The sequence below is a fragment of the Alosa sapidissima genome, chromosome 10 (genome assembly GCF_018492685.1).
Source record: "Alosa sapidissima isolate fAloSap1 chromosome 10, fAloSap1.pri, whole genome shotgun sequence".
Taxonomy (NCBI): domain Eukaryota; kingdom Metazoa; phylum Chordata; class Actinopteri; order Clupeiformes; family Clupeidae; genus Alosa; species Alosa sapidissima.
This window is the reverse complement of record NC_055966.1, coordinates 20,783,068-20,809,653: the sequence shown is the minus strand read 5'-3', so window position 1 is coordinate 20,809,653 and position 26,586 is coordinate 20,783,068. Positions and strand designations below refer to the sequence as shown.

Here is a 26,586-nt window from a genome sequence, read left to right as displayed (position 1 = left end):
GTTAATTAATTAAAAATATATAATGTAGAATAAGTGGATGCAAAAATATTCACCCCCTTCAAGTCAGCATTTGTATGCACCTTTGGCCACAATTAAAGCATGGTGTCTGTGTGGATAGGTTTATCAAATCATTTATAAAAGCAATAAAAGGGGAAAATATCCAACTCGACTACACTGTTTATCCTTGCAGTAAAGGTGAGTCAGGTCTTACGCCTATTGAGGTGCTGCTGGCTTGACATACACAATTGACAGTACTGGCTTTTAGGCAGTGGTAACATTTCCAAGACCGTAGCACAGAGAACAGGCTTGGGATGACTGTCTCTGATTATTATGACCGCCGCGCAGCAAAGTGGCGGAACCATTGTTTTTCGATTTGATCCGTCGCTCCCCACACACTGAGCTGGACCCCCCGAAAGAAGGGTAGGGCAGACACAGTATTCTATCTCCAGAACCGTAGGGCCTAGGAAGACATTTTTTTTAGTATGTTGGTCTCAAGGGGCCATGTCAACCCATCCCATAACCACTTTCATGTATAGTGCCACCTAGTTTAAAATGAAAAAGCAAAAATGAGGTGTTGCAATTGCAGGTATCTCTGGCTGACAGGGTCAAAACTGCACATTATTGGAGGTGTAGGATCATTCTGATACCGTCTGAATGATGCATGCCAAGTTTCGTGAAATTCCGTTCATGGGGGACCATATATAAATTAATATATGTGTACATTTAGTGACTGTACACTATGCATGCACACATACACACTCATGAACACACACAAACACACACATAAAGATACATGCACACACATGCAGGCACACACACAGGTATGCACACACATATATGCATAAACACACACGCACGCATGCACATGCACATAAACACACAAATGCATAAACACACACACGTATGCACACACTCACACACGCATGCACACACGCACACATAAAAACACACTCATGCAGGCAAGCAGGCACTCACACACAAACACACACACACACCAACACCCCCCCCCCCCCCCCACACACACACACACACACACACACTCACAAGCAAAAACACTTTAATTGTCCATATTATGGCTTCTGGATGAGGGAGGTGTTGTCAGGTATTGTCAGACATGATGTCTACAGAGGGCCTTGAGGAGCACCTGTGGCTACTGGACAAAAGGGAGTGCAACCCTGAGCCTTGAATTCCAGAAAGGTCAATCTCAGCACAGTTGTCTTACTCTCACTGTCTGCCCCATGAAGTTGGAAGTCCTACAGCTCAGATGCAGCAGGCCTTGTCCAAAGTTGGAAATATAGCCTAGTTTGAATCCAAAAGAATTAACTGACACATCTCTTATGTGCAACTCTTATCAGCCAAGGATTTCGCTTACCTACTTTGAAAAGCCACGTTTTGCATCCTTAACGATATAACCACTAACATAAACTATGCTGTAACCTACTGGGACAGATGGTTGACGGTGTGTTAGCAGACTGAAGCTGCTGAAACTGAGGAAACGACGAGAATGTCTCATTCATTTGTGCGCTCGTGCTGTGTCACGCCTGGGGGCGTGGCTAACGTGACAGTTTCCTCTTTGGGATTGGCTTGCTTTGCTTTACGTCAAAATTCCATGTGCTCTAATTGGTACATCCCTTTAGGCACTGCCTAGTTTCTAGACAATCGTGCAGACCCTGCTGTTTCTTCTTTCCCCGTGGTAGATTTTGGTTGCCGGTTAGTTTGATCACTGCAAAAATGATGGGACGACCGGTTCTCGTGTTAAGTGAGTACCAATGATGTTCTATTTACAGATAACCCCCTTAGTTGTCTATGAAGTTTTAGTGTATTTATGTGAAATTATCTCCTCTGCCTTGTGTGTGTCGTACTTTGCACGCGGAACATCAGCTAACTTGCTAGCTGCCTCCCTAGCATCCCAACACGCAGTCACAAAAGCTAGCCAGGAAAGCTAACGTAAGCTAGTTATCAGCATGAGTCCCTACGCTGAAGGCAAAGATGGAAAAAATTGTCTTGTGTCATCCTAGCAGCTCTGGGATACAGTGGTTGTGCGAGATGATGGCTTTTCGTTAATGTGAACGTTCAAAATGAGCATTTAAGTATCGTTAAATTTAAAAGTTAATTGCAAGCCAACTATTCCAGTGAGAAGAAGTCAGAAGAAAGCTGTCTGTTGGTTTGAGTGAAGTAGCTAGCGATATCGTTTCTGGCCTCCTTGGAGTAATAACAAGTGGTTTGACAGCCAATTTGCAAGTGGGCCGTTTTCTTAGCTTGCTATTAAGTACCCTGACGCTAAGCTCGTAAGCTAACAAGCTTAAATAGGTAGCCGATGCTATCTGTAACCTCCATGATTGACTGAAGATGCAGATTATGGCTGTTGTAAGTTATTGTCTTTTTGAATATTAAAGTTTTCACCCACAGTGACTCTTGATTGACTAAAATGCATTCAGTTCTATGAGTTGACGGAGCTATCAATAAGTCAAAGTCAGTGATTGTGTGGCGAAAAGTTAGATAAAGTCCACTGGGCTGTGTTTGAGAGGTTTGACATTGGACTTCTGTTTATGAATGGATTGTCTTACAACGTTAGCATTGGCAACTATAATAATAAATGTATCCAGCACTTAAGTTATTCATTTTTCTGTACAGGTCAAAATATGAAGCGAGAGTCTGGACGGAAAGTCCAGGCAGGAAACATCAACGCAGCTAAGGTAAGATTGTAGTCCTCTATCGTGCGAGGTCTAGTTATGGCACCTGTGTTGATATATTGTGTGTTCTAAGTTATATTTTGTATTATAACATATCATTGTGCTTATATTCAGACAATAGCTGACGTCATCAGGACGTGTTTGGGTCCAAGAGCTATGATGAAGGTTTGTGTCGAGTTGATCTGTATTGCCAGCACTTTTAAGATAAAACTGTCATCATGTATTTGGATATTTAGTGTGTAGTCTCTTATTTTATTCCATGTTTTGGCAGATGCTTTTGGATCCCATGGGTGGCATAGTCATGACCAATGATGGTAATGCTATTCTCAGAGAGGTATGCAATCTTTTAAATTAAGTTTCTCTTCTGTTACATTATATTTGGCCATAATGTAGAGTACAATAGAGCAAGTAAGTGCATCAGTGAGTGCGGTTTTTATACAGTCAGGTGTCAGTTCTAGTCTTGTGATAAGTGCTAGAATTAGCAAGGCTAGTTGTAAGTAGTGGAATAATGTGAAGATGGTTTTTCCTGCATCTAAGAACTTTATCTCAAGATTCAATTGTGAAGTTGTGTGTGTTTGCCTGTCAGCTATGGTATTGATAAACATGAATTCATGGTTATTGCTGATGTTAGAAAGAGATTCAGATGTAGGCCTACATTTCCTCCATCTAGATTCAAGTACAGCACCCGGCAGCCAAGTCTATGATTGAGATCAGTCGTACCCAGGATGAGGAGGTGGGAGATGGTACTACCTCTGTAATCATTCTTGGTAAGTTTCCCAGGGCTTCCAGTCAGCTGTTCTTCATGGCACATCATCCAGTGTATTGACTGCTTTAAACGACAGACTTCAAACCTCTGAGATCTGTTTTCACTGTGATTTTGTGTGTTGTTGGGTGTGGCAATACTTTCTCGAAGAATCTGTGTCATCGAACACTCACTGAACACTGCATCTTGGCTCCTGTTTTTTTCCGTTGATGATCTGAATGATGTTTGTCTTCTGCTATTGTAGCTGGTGAGATGCTCTCTGTTGCCGAGCATTTCCTGGAGCAGCAGATGCATCCCACAATAGTAATCAGTGCCTATAGACAAGCCCTGGATGATATGCTCAACATGCTCAAAGACCTCAGGTATCACATTGTCATAAATGTCCTTCAGGAAGAATAAAGTTATACGTTTGTCTGTCCAGTTTTGTCAGTCTGACCGTGTCTTTGTTTATCTGTCTGACTTAATAAACCTTGCGTGCACTCTTTTTTTCCATCTGTGTTTTCATCAGATGTTTCTTAGGCTGTCTGGCTGGTGTAGTCTCATTCTTAGTCATGGATTGCTAGGATGTGATTTTTTTTTTAGGGATGTGAGGTTATAGTCTCTCTGTATTGTCTGAAACAGCACACCAGTGGATGTGAACAACCGGGAAATGATGCTGAAGATCATCAACTCTGCCATCAACACAAAAGCACTGAGCCGCTGGTCTGATATGGCCTGCAACATCGCCTTGGACGCCGTACGCACTGTTGAGCTGGAGGATGGGGGCCGCAAAGAAATTGACATCAAGAAGTATGCCAAAGTGGAGAAGGTGTGACTTATTACATGCTATATGCAAGTTTTCAACATTGGGATGCTACATTGGCTTTACTTGTATAATTGTACTAGGTTTACTTGTATAATTGGTTTTAACTGTTTTATGCAGGGTTGCCGGTTTGGATGAATGTTTCTTTCTTTATTCTCCCTGAAAATGAACTTGCAATGTGTTATGTTACCAGGTCCCAGGGGGATTCATCGAGGAATCCTGTGTGCTGAGAGGAGTGATGGTGAATAAGGACGTCACGCACCCTCGCATGCGTCGCCTCATCAAAAACCCCCGCATCCTTCTTCTCGACTGTTCTTTGGAGTACAAAAAGGGAGAGAGCCAGGTGAGTGAATCCCTTCTGGAAGGAAATGTAGAAATGGATTTGGCCAGTAGGTGCTGCTAAGGATGCCCAATTCATGATTGAATCAAGAGAGAATGTGATATATAGAAAAAAAAGAACATAAAGATCATATTGTCAAACTCTTTTGTTATGAATGAAATATTTTACTTGAGTTGAAGACCTCCCATCATGACTATTTATACATGGATTTCTATGCAACGTCACGAAAACATGCAAGTGTAACTATGGGGCAAAAAGCACCATAGAACAGCATATAGGACTGCTCTCCATGAAAAGATTACAAGGAGTTTTTGTGCTGAAAACTGCACCAATTGAAATAGTGATGGTTAGAGAATGTTCAATATGGAATTCATGTCTTCGCCAAGAAATGGTGGATGGTTATATCAATAATGCAAATGTAAGACAAACTCTGAAATAAACTCTGAAATTACATGTTATTATCATTGGGACATGGGTATACAAAAAATGCAGATTGTAGCTTACAGCAGCCTATTAAGTGGAGTTTATAACGTTATAATGAGTGTCTAGGTTTGCTGGAAAACGGGTAACCCGTCTATGGGTCATAATAAGTCAAATTGTAAAAGGCATTCCAACAGTCCTAGTTGATAAACTCCTTGAATGTATAGCATCCTTAATGCTCTCCTATCCCACCTGTCCACCCAGACTGATATTGAAATCACACGTGAGGAGGACTTTGCCCGCATTCTGCAGATGGAGGAAGAGTACATCCAGCAGATCTGTGAAGAAATCATTCGTCTTAAACCCGACCTGATCTTCACAGAAAAGGGCATTTCTGGTAGGGCTTTTTTTTTCCCAGAAAAAAAAACGCTCTTTACAGGACTCTGTGTTCCATCGGTTACCAACTTTCTCATTTGTTGTGTAGCACTGTTTTTTTTTTATACTGAGTGGTATATTTCTACACTGTAAAGTCTCACAGTACTTGATGTGTGCAAAATATTTCTATTTGATAATCATCATCCTAGATCCATTTTATAATTAAAATTAATCTCTTGCCATTCATCTTAGCTTTCTCATTCTCCTCTCCCCATTAGACCTGGCTCAGCACTACCTGGTGAAGGCCAACATCACAGCTATCCGCCGTGTGAGGAAGACCGACAACCACCGTATTGCCAGGTGAGCAGCATCATGCATTTGTCCTCCCAACAAGAGTTATACATTTATGAGAAAGCACAGCTTGCAATATAGACATAATGCATCACAGCAAGACTGGGTAGAATGCTCTGTAGCCTACCCTTTAGACTAGAGCATAGTTTTGCCTAATTGGAGCAACAAGGAGAGAAGGTCTAATGGAGATATGTGCGACTTCTTCCTTTCAGGGTAATGATGATGTATAGACCATATATAGTACCGAGTTGATATTTGCATGTTATTAATTAATTGTGACTCAGACAGTGTAGGAAAAAAACTCCAAGTATGAAACAAAGTGCCTGTCTCCTCATCCTTAGAGCGTGTGGAGCTCGCATTGCCAGCCGGACAGATGAAATCCGTGAGGAGGATGTGGGAACGGGAGCTGGGCTCTTTGAGGTGAAGAAGATTGGAGATGAGTACTTCACCTTCGTCACTGAGTGCAAAGACCCCAAAGCCTGTACCATCCTGCTCAGAGGAGCCAGTAAGGAAATCCTTGCGGTAAGCTGTTGTCTGGGTTATAAAATAATGGTAGAATGACTGACTTCTTTTGTCATGCAATTGTATTGATGAGTAGTTCTGAGAAGTCTGCCACTTAAAATATTGGCTGTCTTTTTGAAAGTTGGTCATTATCTAAAAGCTAAAGTTGTGAGCTTGATCAGGTTGAGACTAGTGCAGGGAAATCAGTTTTTTAACATTCCCCACATTCATGCTGTTAATGTTAGTTAGGTTGAGCATGCCAGTTAATTGCATGGTTAGACTGTTGGTTTTGTCAACCAATGTTTTTGAATCTGTCTGTAGAGTTTAAAAGTTATTTTTTATGGAGTTAACAGTATCAACGGTTGTGCGTGTGTGTGCGAACAAATGAGTCTCTCTCTCGTGTCTGCGCTTGCAGGGCAATGCGAATGAGGTAGTGAGAACGATAAAGTTCAGTTTCTCACAGTGAAATAGTCAATATATTTATTTGAAGTCAATTTTAATGCAAGTTAATATTTCCACTGCAGTACAACCTTTGTTGGACTACTTTGTTTCAGTCCATCTCTGATTTTCTCTATAGGCTATGTAATAGGCACCAATAGCCTACGTCAGACAGAAAGTAGCCTAATGCTGTGTTCATAGATTAGTGTAGTCGCTCAGTTGATAAATAAAACATCACTGTGAATTCAAACTCGTTTGGATGCAGTGCATTGGTGCATGTAGAAAGGCTATGCATATTGTAAGATGCGTGTGTGTGGCCTGTACATGTTGAAAATGGACAGATCCCGTTGTCAGCTCAACTCTTATTGAACAGGTCTAATCAATTATACATCGGAGGAAGTGCAGACGAAAAGTTGGCATGAGAAAAGGCATATGAGGTCGTGTGAGATCTATCAATTTCAAGTGTGTCACGGTCACTTGTAACTCAACCCTGGCGTCCATGTATTGCCTCGCCAACACCGGCATCTACCGTTTTGGCTGTGCGAGATCTGTTGAGGCTGTTCTGCTCCACAGCAGCTGAAACACAACTACAGTTTTTACGGAAGACCTATCGCTCGTCACAGCGATTATCGAGACGCTTTTGTTCTCACAATATGAAATTGACAATACCTAGTTTTTAAAATTCCAATCTTGGCTGAGCTTACAAGGTAGAGAGAGTGGCACAGTTGAACTAAAATGTGTTGATGCCAAATATGAGTTCTCGACTGACGGACTGCTGTCTGTGACTTCCGCGTTCAGGAAGTGGAACGGAACCTGCAGGATGCCATGCAGGTGTGCAGGAATGTGCTGCTGGAGCCCTACCTGCTGCCGGGCGGTGGAGCTGTGGAAATGGCCGTGTCCAAGCGACTGACGGAGCGCTCTCGGGCCATGACCGGGATAGAGCAGTGGCCTTACCGTGCTGTGGCCCAGGCCCTGGAGGTCATTCCCCGCACACTCATCCAGAACTGCGGAGCCAGCACCATCAGAGTGCTCACCTCGCTCAGGGTAAGAAGGGGCCCAGCAGTCATGAGTCTCTCAACCTATGAAACCCATTCATGTATCAGGTTTAAACAACATAGGATTTCAGTTCCATTCAGTCTTCTATGATGGCGAAGTTGTGTGTGGTGTATTCTCATTTTACTGTATTTGACAGAATGCTGTTGAGTGCACAATGTGTAAGGTCTTGTGCCAGTCAACCTTGCTAGTCTTAAGAATCACTTGTGCTCTTTGGCACTGTTGGAAGGCCGCTCTGCTCAAATCTGACCTTGACTTATAACAGTGTAAAACCTGTTTAAGTGATTTCACTCTGTCCCGTACCACTTGTCATTTTTTGTTTTTACTTCCATTTTTATAATTTTTAAATTGAGCAGTAAATGCTTGAATGCAGCTGCCTTTTTAAATCTGCCTTTTAAAACTCAATTTAAAAAGCCCCTCAGCGGATAGCTTTATTTGGCTGTCTGCACACTGTTTTTGACATGCGGGTATGGAGTACTTTACATAATGGGTTTTGGGTGACCGTTTGAGTCCAACTGTTAATTTGTGCCCCACAGGCGAAGCACACCCAGGAGGGCTGTGTATCATGGGGAGTGAATGGTGAGACGGGCATCCTCACCGACATGAACGAGCTGGGAATCTTGGAACCACTGGCAGTGAAGGCTCAGGTCTACAAGACCGCTGTGGAGGTGAGCCCACTGTCTGTATAGCCACACTGAAATGAGAAATCCTTCAGCGTTTCGGACACGAGCGCCGACAAGTGTGCGGCGTACTCCACTTTCGACATTTGATTACTGAGGTAACATTGTTCTCAATACAACCCCACACACCAGCGCAGGTGGCGGCAGAGTTCGGCGCTGGTATATGGGGTTGTATTGAGAACAATATAGTAATCGAATGTCAAAAGTGTCGGCGCCGGTGTCCACAACACTACTCGTGGCACTAACAGGCAGGCTACACCAGGCATGTAACTGAAGCGTTCTGTTCACGGAGCATCTGCTCCAACAATTAGCTTCCATTGTAATTAATTGAACTTGCTACACCAGATGTGATTGGGCATGCACATAGAACCATTTTTATGCTCCACAAATGGAATGTTTCAATTAAGTATAGTATAAGTATATATACTCTTTTGATCTCTGCATTTATCCCAATCCGTGAATAAGTGAAACACACTCAGCACACAGTGAACACACAGTGAGGTGAAGCACACACTAATCCCGGCACAGTGAGCTGCCTGCAACAACAGCGGCGCTCGGGGAGCAGTGAGGGGTTAGGTGCCTTGCTCAAGGGCACTTCAGCCGTGCCTACTGGTCGGGGTTCGAACCGGCAACCCTCCGGTAAGTCCGAAGCTCTAACCAGTAGGGCACGGCTGCCAAGTTACGTGCTTAGTGGAGGCTCCCTGAAGAGAATGGGACGTGGGTCATCAACTTGAGACCTAAAGCAATCCATGTAATAGTTGGCAGCTCATGGGCTGAAATTGACAGCACTTAGGCTAAAAATGTTGTGTTGCAGGCACGAGTTACAGGGCTTAAAGCAAGGAAAATATCTAAGTATCTATTTTCAAATCTTGAATGGCCTGGCTTACATCCGAATTTAGGCACTGTGCCTGAGGGCTTTAAGCCCTGGAGCTATGCTGCTAGACTCAGTTCCTGTTGGTGTCATTTTTGAGCAGGCATCAGGAAAACAACATTGGTGGAATGGTCTGTTCTTGTTGCACTGACAATTGTTTTTCTTGCTTTACTGTAATCTGATCTTGAACTTTACTGAAAGTGATCTTGAGTGGAGCTACACCCGAAGTCACCCTGATATGACCATACATTTCTCTGCCTTTGTTTCAGACGGCCATCTTGTTGCTGCGCATCGATGACATTGTGTCAGGGCACAAGAAGAAGAAGGACGGGGATGATATGAGAGGCCCAGAATAGAGGAACAGGGGGTACAAGGGTTGCGCAAAGCTGTGGTTGGGATAGGAGGATTGGGCTAAGAAGACCGGGAATAGTGGGTGAATTGGCGTGTAAAAAAAAGATGTCGTCTCATTTGCGTGTTGGTTCCTCGTTTTTTTTTGCTTTCTTTTGATAAACCTATCAGTGTCATCCTGAGTTAGTCTTTGTCATTTATGCCTGACGTGGTTAGAAGGCTGTTGGTGACTCTCCGGACCTTTGGCTTGGACTTTGTGAATAAACATGCCTGTCATATTCACCCTGACTTCATTCCATGGCTGGTTAATGGCACTGTTGCTTTTATTTGCTACCAGTGATAAAGTTTCATGAACAAAAACAAATGTTTTCTGGCATTCTTTCCTCATATATGCACTATAGGATGGTGAAATAAAAGTTTCTAGTTGCAGTTTAACAACATGTAGGGTAATGTATCCTCTATCCTTAAACGTGTACACAAAATTAGTTTACTGTTCTTCTCAAATGGTTGTTATCAGGTAGTTTATTGGGCCAAAAGCTCGACCTATAAACCTCCAGAATAAATCTACAATCTTCCTCAGATGCCATCCCAAATGTTCTGTGACTAGGTCTGTATTCTAGATCCTCAGTGTAATGCAACTCCTAGAACAAAAATGTTGGGTACTTTCTTTAAGGCAGTAGTTTTGTATTAAGGGGGCCGAGACCCCAAAGGTGACCTCTGAGGTGCAAAGGCAGCATTAATATGATTGGAAATTTATTTTTAACAATGAGCCTTGTTTATTAATTAAAATGCACAAAAATGTGGAGTTTTTTTTTTATATATATATACACTCAAACCCATTATATTTACAATTAGATTGGAATGAGTCAAGAAATATATATATATATATATATATATATATATATATATATATATATATATATAGGGCCTATATTAGTTTTTTTTTTTTAATGGAACTTAATTCAACCACAGAATCTTAAAGCAAAGTATTGGAACTTTTGGAGTGTGTACTGTACAGCTGGAGTCATTATGACCGGAAGACTGGTCATGTTTTCTATGGGGGCCTCCGGGAATCTTCTTGGACACGAGGGTCTTGGGAGCAAAAAGGTTGAGAATTACTGCTCTATGGTGTGATTTCATTTAGCCAGCTTTTCACCACTTATATACAGTACCCGTCAAATGTTTGGACACGTGTAGTTTTTTTCTTTGATTCCTTTTTTACTACATTGTACAATGCCCTATAACATCCAAAGTATGACAGAGGACAAAGGTCTCTACAAATATATTATTTACATTCCATCCAAATTTATTCATTCCAAATTCTTCATGACAACATTGCACACAATTGACATTAAAACCAGCTTCAAGCAGCCAAAATGTATGGGAAATCCATATGGAAAATACCTATGTGAAGTTGGTTGAGAGTGAGCAAAAGGTCTGTACTTTGAAGAATTAAAATATCGAAAATGTAATTACACATTTGCGTTTGCATAAATCCATGTGTGTAATTTCATAATCTTAACCACCTACTCTGCAAAACTAAAGATACAGAAAAAAAACATAAATGAGTTGGGGTGTCCAAACTTTTGACTGGTGTTGTATGCAAATATGTTTTATTATTTTTTACTATTTTTTTTTTTCAAATATGTTTTATATAGACTTTTTTTTTTTCCTCATACAAAACGGAAGAAGTTAGCAGTTTGGATTAGGATGGGAATTTGCATGAATATTTATCTGATTTGTGCAGTTATTGAAAGGGGGAAGGCTGTGATGTGATAAATCTGTAACACGACTGAAGTGAAAGCAAACAAATTGATAGAAGGAATTCATTCTCCTTCTTGAGCTAAGGAAATTTACTTTAACAAGTGCAATCACTATTTCCAAAGCTAAAATAATAATGCTTGTACTGACTTGCAGATAGGCTACTGCATTTGTGGGGAACATATTTCATCTTCATAAGGAATACTTCATGTCCATTGTGTACCATCTTGCAGAACCTGAATACTCAGTTTCTGTTTGTGTGGTCGCCCACTAGATTTGTACTTTAACATATCTACATGTATCTTGGGTTATATCAGTGTTTTTGGAGTTATTTATGGGTTCGGCTCCCATGCCTAAGCATGTTCCCATGGTTACCTGTCTAACCACGTCAGTAATATGGTGTCTGAATAAAACAACCATGATATGGAGATTAAAATCTCACGGTAGATGGTTTCAGACTTAAGATACCCAGTGAGTAGAACACTTCCCCATAGTGACAGGGAGAACAGGAATTCACCATACCTCTGGTAATTTAACTTACAAGGAAGACTTAAGGTGTAGTCAATAATCATCTCTTGACTGATCTAAATATTTGCCACTTTGATACAATTATTAAACATGAAAGTAAATGGTGAGGGACAAGGGACAAAGCATGTTTTAATATTCCTTAATAAACAAAAAAATAATTTGATAAGGTCTACTATAAGCAGATACCCCAAAAAAGAAATAAATTCTTGAACCAAAAAAAAAGCCCTAAACATCCTGAATGCATTCAAAAACCACATTTATTACAATATTAAAATACCAACCATTTCAAAAGATACAATTGTAAAAATTCACTGGAAGAAATAAACTTCATGCAACTTCCAGGAACAATCCTCACATTTCTGTGGACTACTTTGCGTCAGTCTGGGACATTTAAATCATATTGCAAAGTCCTTGAGGGCTGTCAGAAAAGACAGCGATGAGAGTGACAGGAAGCAAGCGGGAGAGAGAGACGGGGACCGAGAAATTACCTGGGCCGGACCCGATCATGGTAGCTCCCCCATTCCATTGCAATTCTAAGAGGACACTACACTTAAAATCCAAGAATGAATCCATGATGACCCCCACATTAGCGTTAAGCTATGCCAGCTTCCCATATTGTAAATGGGTCTCAAGGTTACATCTCAGCTGCCTTGTGTCTTCAACCAATAGCAAACATGCCATCTATGTACACAAACACTCCACATATTAAAAAAGTACAGTACTTGACTGATGTGCATTGGAACATAAACATCTGGCTACAAGGTCCATTTGTGGAGATCTTCCAGATGCACCTGACAGCTTTGGTCATCCCATAGCCCTTTCCCCTGTCTCAGGATCCACACCACTGTCAAGTTCTGTACATGAGAGGAGAAATGGGTGATTTCATTATTGTAAAATGGGCACGGCTTCCATTAGCCTACAATATGAGATACTTTACATTACATTACATTACATTTGGTTGACGCATTTTTAACCAAAGCGACTAACAACATGGTAAACAGTTTAGGTTTTAAAGCAATTCTCAACAATTTTAGGACAATTTAAAAACGGTAGAGTACAGTAAGAATAAGTGCATCAGTGAGTGCTGTTTTTAACAGTTACGTGTCAGTTTAAGACAGCTGGTAAGTGCTAGGATCAGCAAGACTTCTTGTAAGTGGTGCTATGAGAGGAGATGTTCTTTAAAGAGCTGGGTCTTCAGGAGTTTTTTGGAGAGGGATGTCCCTACCCTTGTAGGAACTGGCAGTGTGTTCCACCAACGAGGAACAACAGATGAGAAAGTTTGGATTGGCCTGAGCGTACCGGTGGTAGAGCTAGACGTCATTTGTCTGAGGAGCACAGCGGTCTAGAGGTAGCGTATGTCTGTATGAGGGCATTCAAGTAGGTGGGAGCAGAACCGGAGACTACTTTGTAGGCAAGCGTTAGAGCTTTGAATTTGAGGCGGGCCGCCGCCATAGGTAGCCAGTGAAGCTGGATGAGCAGCGCGGTAATATGTGCCCTTTTGGGTTGGTTGTAGACCAGGCAGTAGACCTGTCAGGAGGGCGTTGCAGTAGTTGAGTCGTGAGATGACTATTGCCTGAACCAGAAGTTGGGTAGCATCTTGAGTCAAGTAAGTCCTGATTTTCCGTATGTTGTAGAGTGCGAAACGGCATGACCGGGCGACTAAGGCAGCATGATCTAAGAAGGTTAGTTGGTTGTCGAGAACAACTCCTAGATTTCTTGCAGTCCTAGTAGGTGAAACAGACAGGGAGTCAAATTTGATGTTGATGTTGTGGTGTATGGTAGGTTTAGCTGGGAGGACCAGCAGTTCAGTCTTTGAGAGGTTCAGCTGGAGGTGGTGTGCCTTCATCCATGTAGCTATGTCTGAGAGGCAATCCGAGATCCGTGCTGAAACCAAGGGGTCATCAGGTGGAAAGGACAGATAGAGCTGTGTGTCGTCTGCATACAGTAGCAGTGGTATGAGAAGCCATGCGATACTATTACAACATGCATGTGTTGCACAACATGCAAAATTTCCTCTTGCATTCTCAGAGGGAATTTGTACAACCTAAATGACTTACCCATGCTGACATCAGAAGAGCTCTCTGAAGGGTTGCGCAGGCAGTCACAAGCGTTACTGACTGCAGCGTGGCCCATGGCAGAGCATGGGTCTGCAGGAGGACCAAGGAAGCTAGGTCCAGCCTGGCCCACAGGGTCTGTGTCCATGGAATCTTTAGCATTCAGAGAAAAGGGTGAATGAGAAACACTGCCTCGAGATGATACATTACACCACTGTGTGTCATTATGACTAGGCCTAATTAAATACAAATGGTATTTGCACATGGATTTGCCATACTACACTTTTTTCATTCTATTCTATCTATTTATTAAATTCTTTCTAAATATTTCTGTCTTTATCCTTTACACCTCTGTTCAGGAAAGTTGAGAAGCTAACTGCCATTTCACTACATGTTTTACGACAGTATAGCCTATATCTATGTTTGTGACAAATAAAAAAAATCTTTGAGCTCACCCAAGTTCCCCTCCTGCCTGTGAGTTCCACAACTAGAATGAGCCGTCGATAGCTGTTGTTCACAGATAACACTGATTGTGCCATCATTTGTTGGCAAAACACTGGGTTGTCCAGTCCAATGTCTCCCAATAGGGGTGTGTTCATCTGTGAAATCAAGTGATTGTAGCCATGACCATTGAACAGCCACTTTTATATTCATTGTTAACTGCTTGTGTGAGGCTGCTCTGCTCAACCACAGCACAAGAAAATGTGTAGGATGACTAAATGGAAGGGGAGTGACTAAATACACAGATCAGTATGCAAACAGTTGTATGTCTGTAAGTATTCCCACGTCACTTCACTTGTTATGACAGTGTTTATATAGGCCTAGGTTGCACAATTCACAACCTATGCTTTCCCCTCTCTTTTTTTCATAAGCATAACAAGAAGATACCACTGCCTCTTACCCTTTTCACAGAAATCAGACATGTAAATGCGCCAGGCTACCTTTCGATTTAAACCACAATGCAGGAAGGCATTTAAGGAAAAGGCAGACTACAAATAAACCGTGTTACAAAACATCACTGCACTTTTTACATTAATGGACTTTCACGAATATATTTTCTCTGTCTCAGCCCATTTCTATTTGTGCATGTGTCCAAGCCCGCAAACGTTGCCAACAAATGCATAACACTACAACAAACAAGGTATAGTTACAGAACGCACAGGAAATACTTTTCGAACTATTATCCCAGCCATAAGCTGTCAGAAATGAAACAAAACAACTGACTCCTTTAATATGGGATAGGCTGTCCTTAAAGCACTTCAAGCAAATGTGAAGCCATACAGGCTCAGTACAGGTTTGCAATTCATATCCTAATTATGTGTTCAAATCCATGGACCAAGTTAGTAACCATCTGTCAGTCTACGTCTACAAACAGTTTAACTCAGCTCACCGTGACTTTTATTCTTCCTTAATCTTCGAAGGGGGCAGTTTTCGCGTAGTCGAAACAAACATGCATTGTGTTTCCGTCTGCCCTGTGTACTAGTCGACATTCTGTAGTCAAAATAGTCCAACAAATGTGTAATTCCTGGGTGGCCGCCGTCGTCTGTTGCCTACTGCGGCCTTTGCGCCCACAATCGTCTTGCAGCAAGCACGCAAGGCCCGCTGATGTTATGCGTCACGCAGGTGGCTCGTGCGATTTTGTCCCCTCCGATAGTTTGAAGGGTTGAAACAGGTTTGTCTTGTCTGAATTGAGGTGTCAGGTTCCACTCCTACTTCTTCATTTATTCAACACTCGTGAGGTTTGGATTTATGTTGCCGAACGTGTTTGATCGAACTGATTGTGAGGCTTTTAGGGGTCTTTTGAGGGAGCACATGATTAGGACGACATTTTTCATAGCAGAATAGAGATGCAATGCCCATCAAGGTCTTGACAGGGGTGGCAGACAGACTCATAGACCCTTTCAACAATAAAAACAAAAACAATGCTTGAACGTTCTATTTGGGCCCCAATCTACTTCCTCTGCATTAAGGTAACATATGGAATGTTAAAAAGGAAGCCTTGTGGGGCCAACTATGATGCTGATAATCGAACTCTCTTGAAAGGCCGGATTTGTTGTAATGAGACCACATGGGGTCGTCATTATAATTTGTCTGCATGGATATCAGATTGTTGTTTGGTGATTTCCTCCTATACTAAACCACTTCAGAGCAAAAAAGGCTCTGAAGGTTTATTGTGTACTGCTTTAAATATACCTTACATGCCAGTCTTTCTTTTTTACCAGCATAGAGTATATGACTACACCAACATAATGTAATTGTCAAATTGTCAGTGCAGCATTTATCCTCTGCATCTTCCTTTCTGAAAATGGTTTGTAGTGCTAGGTTTAATTATTTTTTTTCTATAGAGATTTCTTTTGACAACAGGATATGAATATCTATTTTATTTATTTTTTAATTTTTCCTTCCTACCCAAAACATTTCGGGGGCCATATGAAATCAGCTGGCAGGCCAGATCTAGCCCTTGGGCTGTATCTTTGACACCCCCATCTTAGAATAATAACAGTATGACACTACATTTGTTATAGAGTGTATGAAAATACATTTATTTTAAAAAGATGGACTTTACATTGCACAGGGAAGTAGCAGAGTTTTACATTAATCAAAATAATACATAACTGGTAGAGATGATTAGGCTTATGTAAATTTGTATGAATGTTTACACTACCACAGAAATAAAACTCAGAAAAGGAAGAGTTATGACTGTGCATTTAATGTAAACATTATCAATGTAGGTTAGACAAAAATCAACATATCTTTGTGCCCTACTGTCTATTGAGGAAAGTAAACAAATCTACAAGTTACTGCAGAAACTGGACTTAGACTACAGGGAATTCAGTTTTCACATAAAAAGTGCTTAAATACTAATCGTTACCTCCATAAGAATGCGAATAACCCCGACTATTAAATAATCTCTGGAAGACAATACCATTCTTTACTAAAAGTCCATCTAACAAGTCATTAAAACATCAAGTAAATCATGTTTATTTATTTTGCCTTGTTCATCATGTAATGTACATTTTCAGTGCCATACTTCACTGACAGCAATCACCCAGTAAGTCAGTGACTCATTTATTAAACACACTCTCAATGCCTCGCACAGAAAAACCTTGATCATTGTAATCTAAATTAAAATAAATGAAAAGGACCCCAATTTGGCAACCTAGGCCTGGAGTAACAGATCAACCCCAGAATCTCTGCCGATAGGTGGAAGGGGAGTCATGGGAAGAACGGGCCTCTTGGGCAAACAGGTTCCCTTCAGCATCAAGCACAAAGATGAAGTACATGTTCGCCACCATCATAGTGACCATGGGCAGGAAAGACAGGGCGAAGCCAAACCCTCTAAGGCTACTGCCCATGGTTGCGGCAACCCAGTAGCAAAGCCTGTAAAATGGGGGAAAGAACAGAGAAACATGAGAAAACTTGCTACAAACTTAATACAGGCACATAAAGTAGGGCAACTTTCTGTGCCTGAGTTTATCAGAAACTTCTTAATCTGTTACATTATCTATTTTGTAATCTTAAATGGCCTGGCCCACACCTAAATTCAGGCACAGTGCCTGAGAACTTCAAGCCCTGTAAATAACATTGATCAGGCATACAGTAATGTAAAACACACTCTTTAAAGGAAGAGATTCTACATAACATTTTCTAAACTTTCAAGAGCTTAATAATCAAACAACTTTTACTTCAGGGAATCCTGTGCAAAGCCAAACTGAGAATAGCCTAGAGTTTCGGGTTTGTTTCTCTTTTGCTGCCAGGTACAAACCCATAACCTTGGCATTGTTGCCATTCACAACTGAGTCTAAGGTATGAGCTACACCAGGCGTGTAACTGAAGCTTTCTGTTTGCGTAGAGTCTGCTGCAACAATTAGCTGCCACTATAATCAATGGAAGTAGCTACACCAGACGTGATAGTGGCGTGTATGTACGAAAAAAAATAGACCAGTCTTCTAAAATGGATTTTACGAGTTGTGAACGGAACGCTTCAGTTACGCGCCTGGTGTAGCTCATACCTAAGGATAAGTGCTACACTTTCTTCTGTGTGCGAGTGCTCCTCTTGACAAAAGACACAATGAATATTGAGAGAAAAAAAACATTCAGAGTTACAAGATCAAGGGGAACATTACACGCAAAACAGAAGCAGTTGATGTAGCAGACAAATATATCCAGATATTTTGTTGATGAAAATTCACATCAGAGAGTAATACAATACAAACTTTTCTTTTTTTGGGGGGATAGGACAGTGAAAAGACTGACAGGAAGCGAGTGAGGGAGGTGGGAGAGTGTAATAGAATAGACTAAATATCCTAACCAGCAAAGCATCCTTTCATAACACTATTACAGAATAATTACACATTAATACAACTACAGTTACATTCAAGAGCAGCTCTACATGATTAGTCATTAAAATTGTGTAATTTGTCTCGTGACTGAGTCAACACAGTGCATGCTTCAACTAGTAAAATATGTCTGTTGCCATACACACTCTTGGTCTTATAATGGTCTTGGTCTTATAATAGTTGTGGGTGAAGTCATGAAATAAGTGAGATTACCTGCCAATGGCAAAAAGGATGGTCAACAGAGGCACTAGCTTAAGTAAGTCGTGGTTCAGATAAGCAGCCAACACAGCCAGCTGAACGAAGTACAGCAGGAACAAGGAGACAGATTCATCCACAAAACGGCGGTGAACGGCCACTTCCTTCACTTCTGTCTGACTCTCAAACTGGGGACGTAAAGCACCAAAACGTATACGGGATATCCCTAACACAAACAGTCCTGAAAGAGAAAAAGAGAAAAAGAGAAAAGAGAGAGAGAGAGAGAGAGAGAGAGAGAGAGAGAGAGAGAGAGAGAGAGAGAGAGAGAGAGAGAGAGAGAGAGAGAGAGAGAGAGAGAGAGAGAGGGCGAGCAGAAGAGGGGGGGGGGGGGGGGGGGGAGTGTCATTTTTATTACTTTTGTGCGTATTGCAGCTAAGCTGAATTCAGAAACATAAAGAAACATTGGCCTAAGTAATCTATCCATCCCAGACCATCTGGAATCCAAGGGAAAAAAAAAAAAACACTCTAGTGAATGATCTGGTTGAACCAGTAATCTAAAGCTGCTCACCCAGCACAATGGGCACCACACCAAACACAGAGCATCGCAGTGTGTAGACCAGCCGCAAGGGTGCAGTTTCAAGGAAAGGGGCATCGAATGGAAGGAAGACGTATCCCCCCCAAACCAGAAAAGGGAAGATCACAGCACCCGAGAACATGGAGATGGCGGCTTTCAGTACATCACGACCGCTGCCAACACATCCCACTGTGGAGGATACCAACATTTCACTTACAATGGGCTTTTACACTGAAATAGGGTTAGTTGCAGTATATTATGTTAAAAACATTTTCAAGCCTCTAAAATGAATCTTTTACACATTAAGTTTGAAGTAAATCAGTCATTTAGGAAGGCTGTTTGCATGACAAATATGAAATCAGAGTTATAAGTCTTTGGACCATTTTAGTGCCAAATGAATCTTTCAAGATGTAATATTAGATGCTTCTTTACAAAAATACATGAGGTTTTATATGTTATTCTTTACATTTTGGTGATTCTTGTGGTTCCCAGTCATTGTAATATTCATTCACTGGAGCACCATGAGATCCTATGAAAGGGCTCTTATCCTCATCATCCCAATCTCTGGGGGACTCGGGTACAATAGAAGAGTGGTGCATGTTTGGTCTAAAAACCCGTGCTGCCTCTTCTGGCATGGAGTTGACCTCGTCCATCTCGATCTCCATGTGACATCCTTTTTGTTGTGCCCTCAACTCCAATTCTGCCCTCAACTCCAATTCTGCCTCCCTTTCGTTCTTCTTCTCCAGCCATCCGTCCGCGGACTTTATCTTCTCCCGCATCCTGAGCTCCCGCTCGCTCTCCGTTGTGCTCTCCCCTCCCCTGAGCGACAGGCACTCGGACTGTATGCTGGCTCGCTCGTCGTCCATCTCCTTCCCTTCTCCGCTCACACGCTGGCTCTCCTGAGACAATGGCCTCCCAGCCTTGTTGAGAGCATCCTTCTCTGCAGGCCACTGTAAGGTACTGGGCTCCATGCTTGCAAAACTCATGACCTCTCCTTCGGAAGACGTCTCCAGGCCTTTCTCGGCCTCCTTCAGCTTCTCATTTCCTTCTGCTGGGAATCCTGGCGTTTGGGGCACTGCTGTTGCTTCTGGGGACTCTTTCTCAGCCAGCCCCAGATTTGTTTGTAGGACATCTGTCATATCCAGTAATTCAGGCAGTTGAAGTATCAGACAAATTAATTAATTGAAATCTCAGTAGCATACTCTATATTGTGTGCCTAACAGATGCCATTTCTGATTACATTTAGATCTCCTTGATTGTGACTGCTATTTGTTGTTATTAGTAGATGAGAATCTTTGAGTACCTGGAAAGATATAATGATGGATAGATAGATAGATAGATTGATAGATAGAGAGAAATCGATAGAGTGTGAGAGAGAGTGTGAGAGAGAGAGAGAGAGAGAGAGAGAGAGAGAGATCTACTGTTAATTGGGATGAAACATCAGATCATAGTCCAACCTCCTTTCAAAACGTCCACGATAAACCAAGACTGCCACCTATGATCACATAGTTTAGCCTGTGTCCTAAACTGAACATTTCCTGTAGCCTAATTAATAGCCTAGAACTTGATGAACCCCCGTCGAATCAAAATTACTTGTTATATAGGCTATTTTATGGTTATGGTAATAGGATTTGATAGATGCTTTTGTCCAAACTTAGGCCTAGCAGCTACAAATAAAACAATCCAATGGTTAAATGAACAGTGCTTTTAAATAGACAACCATATTGATTAGCCTACCTGACTCCAATAGCAAACATTTCTGGTAAGCTCCCTGAATACGGTGTTCTTCCTCTAATCTGAAGTTGTTTCTCACGTTTTCTATCTTTTCGACAATGGCAAATGAAGCCTTGAAATGCTGCCATTTCATGTCGGCATGTAGTCAAACTTTGTTTTACGGAATTCCTACCCTTCGCCTTCGGCCTCTGCTACCCGAAACTTTGGTAGCACGGAAGTGAAATATCTGACATTTTGACTAAGTGTAAAAATTAGCCTACCTGTTGAAAATCACCCGTAATACACTATTTACATAGAACTTTATAAGAACGTAGGCCTAGACATCGTAAAAGTTTCTTACCAAATTGTACTCACAACGCCGAGTTTGACGCTGTTGTTTACAGCCTGTGGGTGGACAAGACAGGTGTGGCCAGGTAAATCATTGTTAAAGGGCTACGTTCTTAAAGGGGATGGTTTCTGTGCATTGCCATCTATTGCCCACTAGGGGCATCCATTACTCCCATTAACTAGTTGAAAGGCCAGGTAGAGGGAGAGCAGCTTCACAGAAGAGAACTTCTGACGGCAAATTTGAGGAAAAGTTGGTAAACCACCCTTCTTACCTAATTTGAGGGTGCTGATTCTGAATATTTTGTTTACCAAGCTTAATTCTGAGATCTAAGCTGCATAATCAGCATTTTAACATAAAATAGCGATTTTCTTTTGCTTATTTTTACCTAAATTGGGTTGATTTCAAAAGTAATCACTAAAACCAAATAAAAGTGTTCTCTAAATACATGTTTGAGCATTAAAGAAGCCATACTATAGTTTATTAACATATTTAATGGGAACATGATTTGGATGGGAACTCATTTATATTGTGTGGTGTTTTGGCAATAAATTACCTTTAAATAGCCAAAGTAGGCTAGATCAAGGTCAGTGTTCAAATTACTGCATGCAAATCACTTAATGCTGCTAATCTTTAGGCCATCTGATGTAGGCTACCCTAGGCCTTCCCGTGTTTATGGGATTTCTTTGACACTTGCAATGGGGAAAAAAGTGAAGATAGTCTTCTTTGCTCCCAGTGTAATTTAATAAGTATGTTTCAACCACTCAGGTCTTAATCAGATAGGCCTATACACCATTATCTGTTTTGCTATCATTTGCTACCACATAACAAATACCAAATAACAATACGAAAGTTTCTCACAAACTTTCCTGCATACCCTTAAATGTGCTGTAGTCAGATGGGTGTCCTAAAGACATACTGTAACTAGATCTTGAGCATCTATTACCAGTGTTGAATGAGCAGTTTTTGCAGTGATCACTACTGGACATTCCACATTGCTAGACAGCACCTGTGAGGATAGACTTATTTCCACTTCACAAATAACCATCACTATCTGCAATAACTACAGGAACATTAATCAGTTCATAGCTGAGGATTTGTCCTAGGTCCACTTTCCTTTCAGCATCGTATGCAGTAATGATGTACTGGAGAATGTTTCTTTTTGTTGCACTATAAAGGATATCTTGTCTAAATTCTTTGCAAATAATGCAATCTCCATAGCACTCTTCAGCACTCCTTCAAACATGCACATTCTTCCATTTTTCTGCAGTGAGATGTTTTAACTAGGCAAGCACAGTCGCCTTTACAGTAAAAAAAAAAAATACCGTGTAAATCCTCTGTAAAGACTGACAACTGTTCATAATAGTTAGTGACAAAGGACTTTCTACAGAAAAATGAACAGTCACCTACAGTACTATTCTATCAATTTATTATCAAGGAATCTATTTTGTTTCTAAACGTCACACTGACTTTTATCTATTATTTCAATTTATATTTTAATTTTAGCTTATTTTCACTTGCTACTTGAGAGTCATTGGGGTAATTATTGTCCTGTCCTACAACATATCTGATACATAACGAGTATATTAATGCCTTATTTTTTGCAATTCCTATAATATCTGATGGCAAAACCAAAAAGTATGTGAATAATGCTAATTATGCTAATTAGCAAGCTTAAAACTCAAAATTGAGCTTGGTAAACAAAATATTTGAATTCAGCACCCTCAAATTGTGTGAAATAGCCCCTTTACCGACTTTTCCTCAAATTTGCCAACAGGACTTTTTCTGAACGTTTGTTAGCTATCTGCTCTCCCTCTAAGGGGTATCCTACTTGAACTAGGCCTACTTAAGCAAATTTACACTGGGTTTATATAGAGCTAAAATTGTCCCAATAATATTTGTATATGCGCAGAGGGGGATCCACAAATATTTCTTGATTTGCATGTGTGTTTTGATATCTACAAATAAAAAAAAATCATATTTGTAACTTGTATATTGATTTTTACAAATATAAATGTGCATTTGTAAACAAAATGCCATTTGTAAAACCGAAAATTTCATTTGTGAAATGTGATTCTGCATTTGAGGATCACCAGCACACGCATTCTTCGCTTTCCAAAGTTACGTGTTTTTGAGACGTTCTTCGTCACACAAATCCAAACTGTGGATTCAGTACACATGTTTTTGAGACAATCTTTGCGGCAGCGGAGACACCCAGATCCACAAATAGCCTATAGTACGGTGTCTTGTGTAATTCCGCTGGATTTTCTTGTAAAAATTGATTTTTTTGCATATTTTGCTAGTATAGAGTCTAAGAAACAAGATTTTTTTTTGTCTTCAAATTTTCACGATCCATTTTCACACTTAGATGACATCATCATTTATATAATGCATAATTAAGACTGGGACTACTATCACTTGAGGGTCAAATGTGAGAAAACACTGGTAAAGAGGGTATTCTGCCTAATTTTTGGGTGCTGATTCTGAATATCATATTTACTTAGCTGATTTTTTTGTTTTAAACCTGCTAATTAGCATTTGCGGCCTAAAACTGGCCTCCATAGGCAACATAGAATGGGTGAATAGGGTAAAAAATGTAACTCTTTGCTTTACTAGTTGATTATTTATGTAGAGACAATATTTTTTGCATTACAAGTTTTCTGAAAATATATGTTTATGCATGTAATTTAACAATATCTCATTAATTATGCGCTAATTTGCATACATTTCAATTACAGACATCTGAATATTGGATAGTTAACATTGAATGTAGTGACGTTCAGGTTTGCCTTCAGAACTTTTTCTGGATTCAGAGCCTTAAAAGAATGGCTTGTTCAAGCACCAGTCCTAGGTTATGCCGATTTCAGTCATCCCTTTATCTTAGAGACGGATGCATGCCATGCAGGATTGGGGGCAGTTCTGTCACAGGAGCAGGATGGGTTACAGCGACCAATAGCCCTTTGCTAGCCGGGGCTTGCGGCCAAGTGAGAGGAACATGTCAAATTATAGTGCCATGAAACTCAAACTCCTTGCAGTCAAGTGGGCAATCACAGAAAAAAATGGCAAGTATCTCCTGGGCAACACGTTCACCGTGTACACTGACAACAATCCCCTCCAATACCTGCAGTCAGCAAAACTGGGCGCTCTGGAACATTGCTGGGTTTCTCAGCTTGCCCTCTTTATTACAACATCAAATATCGTCCTGCTTCTAGGCTTCCCACAAGCCCCACTAACACTTTGCGATCTGTGTCACAAGGCCTGGACGTTCCCCTGCCGCTTGCCATAGGCAACATGCAAGCCTCGAGTGTACCTATCCAAGACTCTTGGATGACAGAATCTTGTATGGTGGACACCATCCCTGGTCGAACCAAAAGAGACCTGAAAGTCCTGCAAGGGACTGATCTCTGTATTTCCAGATACCTGTGGTTTTGGTGACAGGGACGACCACATACCTGTTAAGACAAGTGGAGTGAACCAAGGGAAGTCCACAGTTGATAAAGCAGTGGTCCCAGATACAGGAAGTGGATGGGACCTTGTACTGAGCGATCCAGGCTCCTCCTTCTAGGGATCCAGTGCTGCAGCTTTTACTGCCAAAGGTATTGCGAGTCGAAGGGCTCACTAGCCTACACAACAACCACGGCCATCTGGGGGTGGACAGGACCACAGATTTGATATGACAGAGGTGCTACTGGCCTCAGATGTGGCATGAGGTGCAAAAGTGGTGTTCTGAGTGTGAGCACTGTGCTTGCTAAAGCAGGACAACCCAAGCCAGATCCTTCTTGGGAAATATGTTAGCCACTAAGCCTTTGTAGATAATCTCCATTGACTTTACTCTCTTGGATTGGGCTAGCATAGGACAAGAGAATGTTCTGGTAGTCACAAATGTTTTCTCAAAGTTTACCCAGGCCTTTCCCACCCCTGATCAGAGAGCTTCCACCGTAGCTAAGATTCGAACTGAGAGATGGTTCTATGTGTATGGTGTGCCAAGGAGAATCCACTCTGATCAGGGGCGCAGCTCTGAGGGGGAGCTGTTGAAGCACCTGTGTGACACCTACATCATAACAAAGACTAGAACCACCACTTATCATCCAGAGGGGAATGGTCAATGTGAACGTTTCAACAGGATCAACACTTCATGACTTGGTCAGGACCTTACCCCCTGAAAAGAAGTGTAAATTGCCCCAGTTGCTCCCTCAGCTCCTGTTTGCCTATAATACCACCGTGTACCAGTCCACACAGCACTCCCCATACGAGCTGATGTTCGGTCAGAAGCCACAGTTACCAGTCGACCATCTACTTGGAAATACTGGAGGTGACCACAGGGACATTCCACCGACTGATTGGGTGGTGCAACATCAAGAGTACCTGACTTCTGTCTATGCTAGTGCTAGGAGACACTTAGAACAGGCTGCGGCATATCTTAGGCATGGTGGTCCTAACACTGTAGTCCTCTTCAAAGTGGTTGTATGCACATCCCACCTCACTGAGGCCAGGCGCAGGACAAAAAAGCTTATCAAGGAAAGAAGAGTAGTTGTCCGCACTCTGCAATCATAACACATAACGCAACGTTTCGACCCACCAGGGTCATCATCATTTATGTTTTTAACTCAATAAATGTAGTTCTTCTGGGAGATTGTAGTGTGCGGTCCTGACACTGTACCCATATTACCACCTGGCACTCTAGTCTTTCAAGTGGGCAGTGGTAGTGTAGTGGTTAAGAAGCTGGGCTAGCGTGCAGTAGCCTGAAAGTTATTGGTTCAATTCCCGGCTCTCACTGTTATGCCCTTGAGCAAGGCACTTAACCCCAAGTTGCTCCGGGGACAATGTGATCCCTTGTAATATAGCTGACATACAGTATGTAAGTGACTTTGGTCAAGAAGTGTCTGCTAAATATAATGTACATGTAAACTCTTGCAAGAACCATTTTCACGGTCTCCACAAAATCCAGGATACATGGGTGTCTACCAAGTATGAAATTGTGGAGTGTCTTGATAGAATTGGCACACACTATAAGATCAGGCTGTATGGGAAAGAGGGCCCCCTTAAGACGTTCCACTCATAATCCTGCCGGACAGCATTCAAACCCCTTCCAACTCCCCACAGTCTGTTTCACATGAGTTCTCTGCCAGTGTAGCAGAAGTAAATATTCTCCCCGTCCCCTTCAGGCCTTGGCAGATAGGTATGCTACCAGGATGGTGAACTTTAAAGACAGGTGTGTACTGTATGCAGAAAGGCTGACCTGCAGCGCTGGCACACACGCCCACCCGTGGGTGGTGATCATATACTGTACGTAGCTTTCTCTCTGGGAGAACACAGCCAGTCATTTGATATTTTTGCCGCATTGGTGTTTGTGGTTGTTGTTGTTGGAAGAACATGGCTTTATTCTTAATTCTAAGACTTCATTGCTTCTCTCGCATGCCCGGCCTGTTGGCTGTGGATA

At 41.6% G+C, this 26,586-nt stretch overlaps 2 protein-coding genes across 4 annotated transcripts; one reads left to right on the top strand and one right to left on the bottom strand.

Annotated features, from left to right (window-relative positions):
- Positions 1–1,619: 1,619 nt before the first annotated feature.
- On the top strand, positions 1,620–9,923 carry LOC121720336 (T-complex protein 1 subunit gamma). Its single transcript, XM_042106336.1, has 14 exons — positions 1,620–1,759; positions 2,635–2,696; positions 2,808–2,858; positions 2,965–3,027; positions 3,364–3,460; positions 3,701–3,818; positions 4,078–4,264; positions 4,452–4,601; positions 5,283–5,415; positions 5,672–5,753; positions 6,086–6,266; positions 7,482–7,727; positions 8,273–8,404; positions 9,557–9,923. The coding sequence occupies exons 1-14, from the start codon at positions 1,732–1,734 to the stop codon at positions 9,641–9,643; spliced, it is 1,617 nt and encodes a 538-aa protein (XP_041962270.1). The 5' UTR covers positions 1,620–1,731; the 3' UTR covers positions 9,644–9,923.
- Positions 9,924–16,666: 6,743 nt separating this feature from the next.
- On the bottom strand, positions 16,667–21,254 carry tmem79b (transmembrane protein 79b). Of its 3 annotated transcripts, none has more exons than XM_042106340.1 (5): positions 21,162–21,254; positions 19,554–20,390; positions 19,082–19,276; positions 18,532–18,754; positions 16,667–17,359 (listed from the first exon to the last, which is right to left on the bottom strand). In XM_042106340.1, exons 2-5 carry the CDS (start codon positions 20,224–20,226, stop codon positions 17,158–17,160), a joined length of 1,293 nt encoding a protein of 430 aa, XP_041962274.1. In that variant the 5' UTR covers positions 20,227–20,390; positions 21,162–21,254; the 3' UTR covers positions 16,667–17,157. The 3 variants fall into 3 exon arrangements, with proteins under 3 accessions (XP_041962274.1, XP_041962275.1, XP_041962273.1); XM_042106341.1 differs by lacking the exon at positions 21,162–21,254 and adding an exon at positions 21,082–21,102; XM_042106339.1 differs by lacking the exon at positions 21,162–21,254 and adding an exon at positions 20,825–21,018.
- Between the last annotated feature and the right edge of the window lie 5,332 nt (positions 21,255–26,586).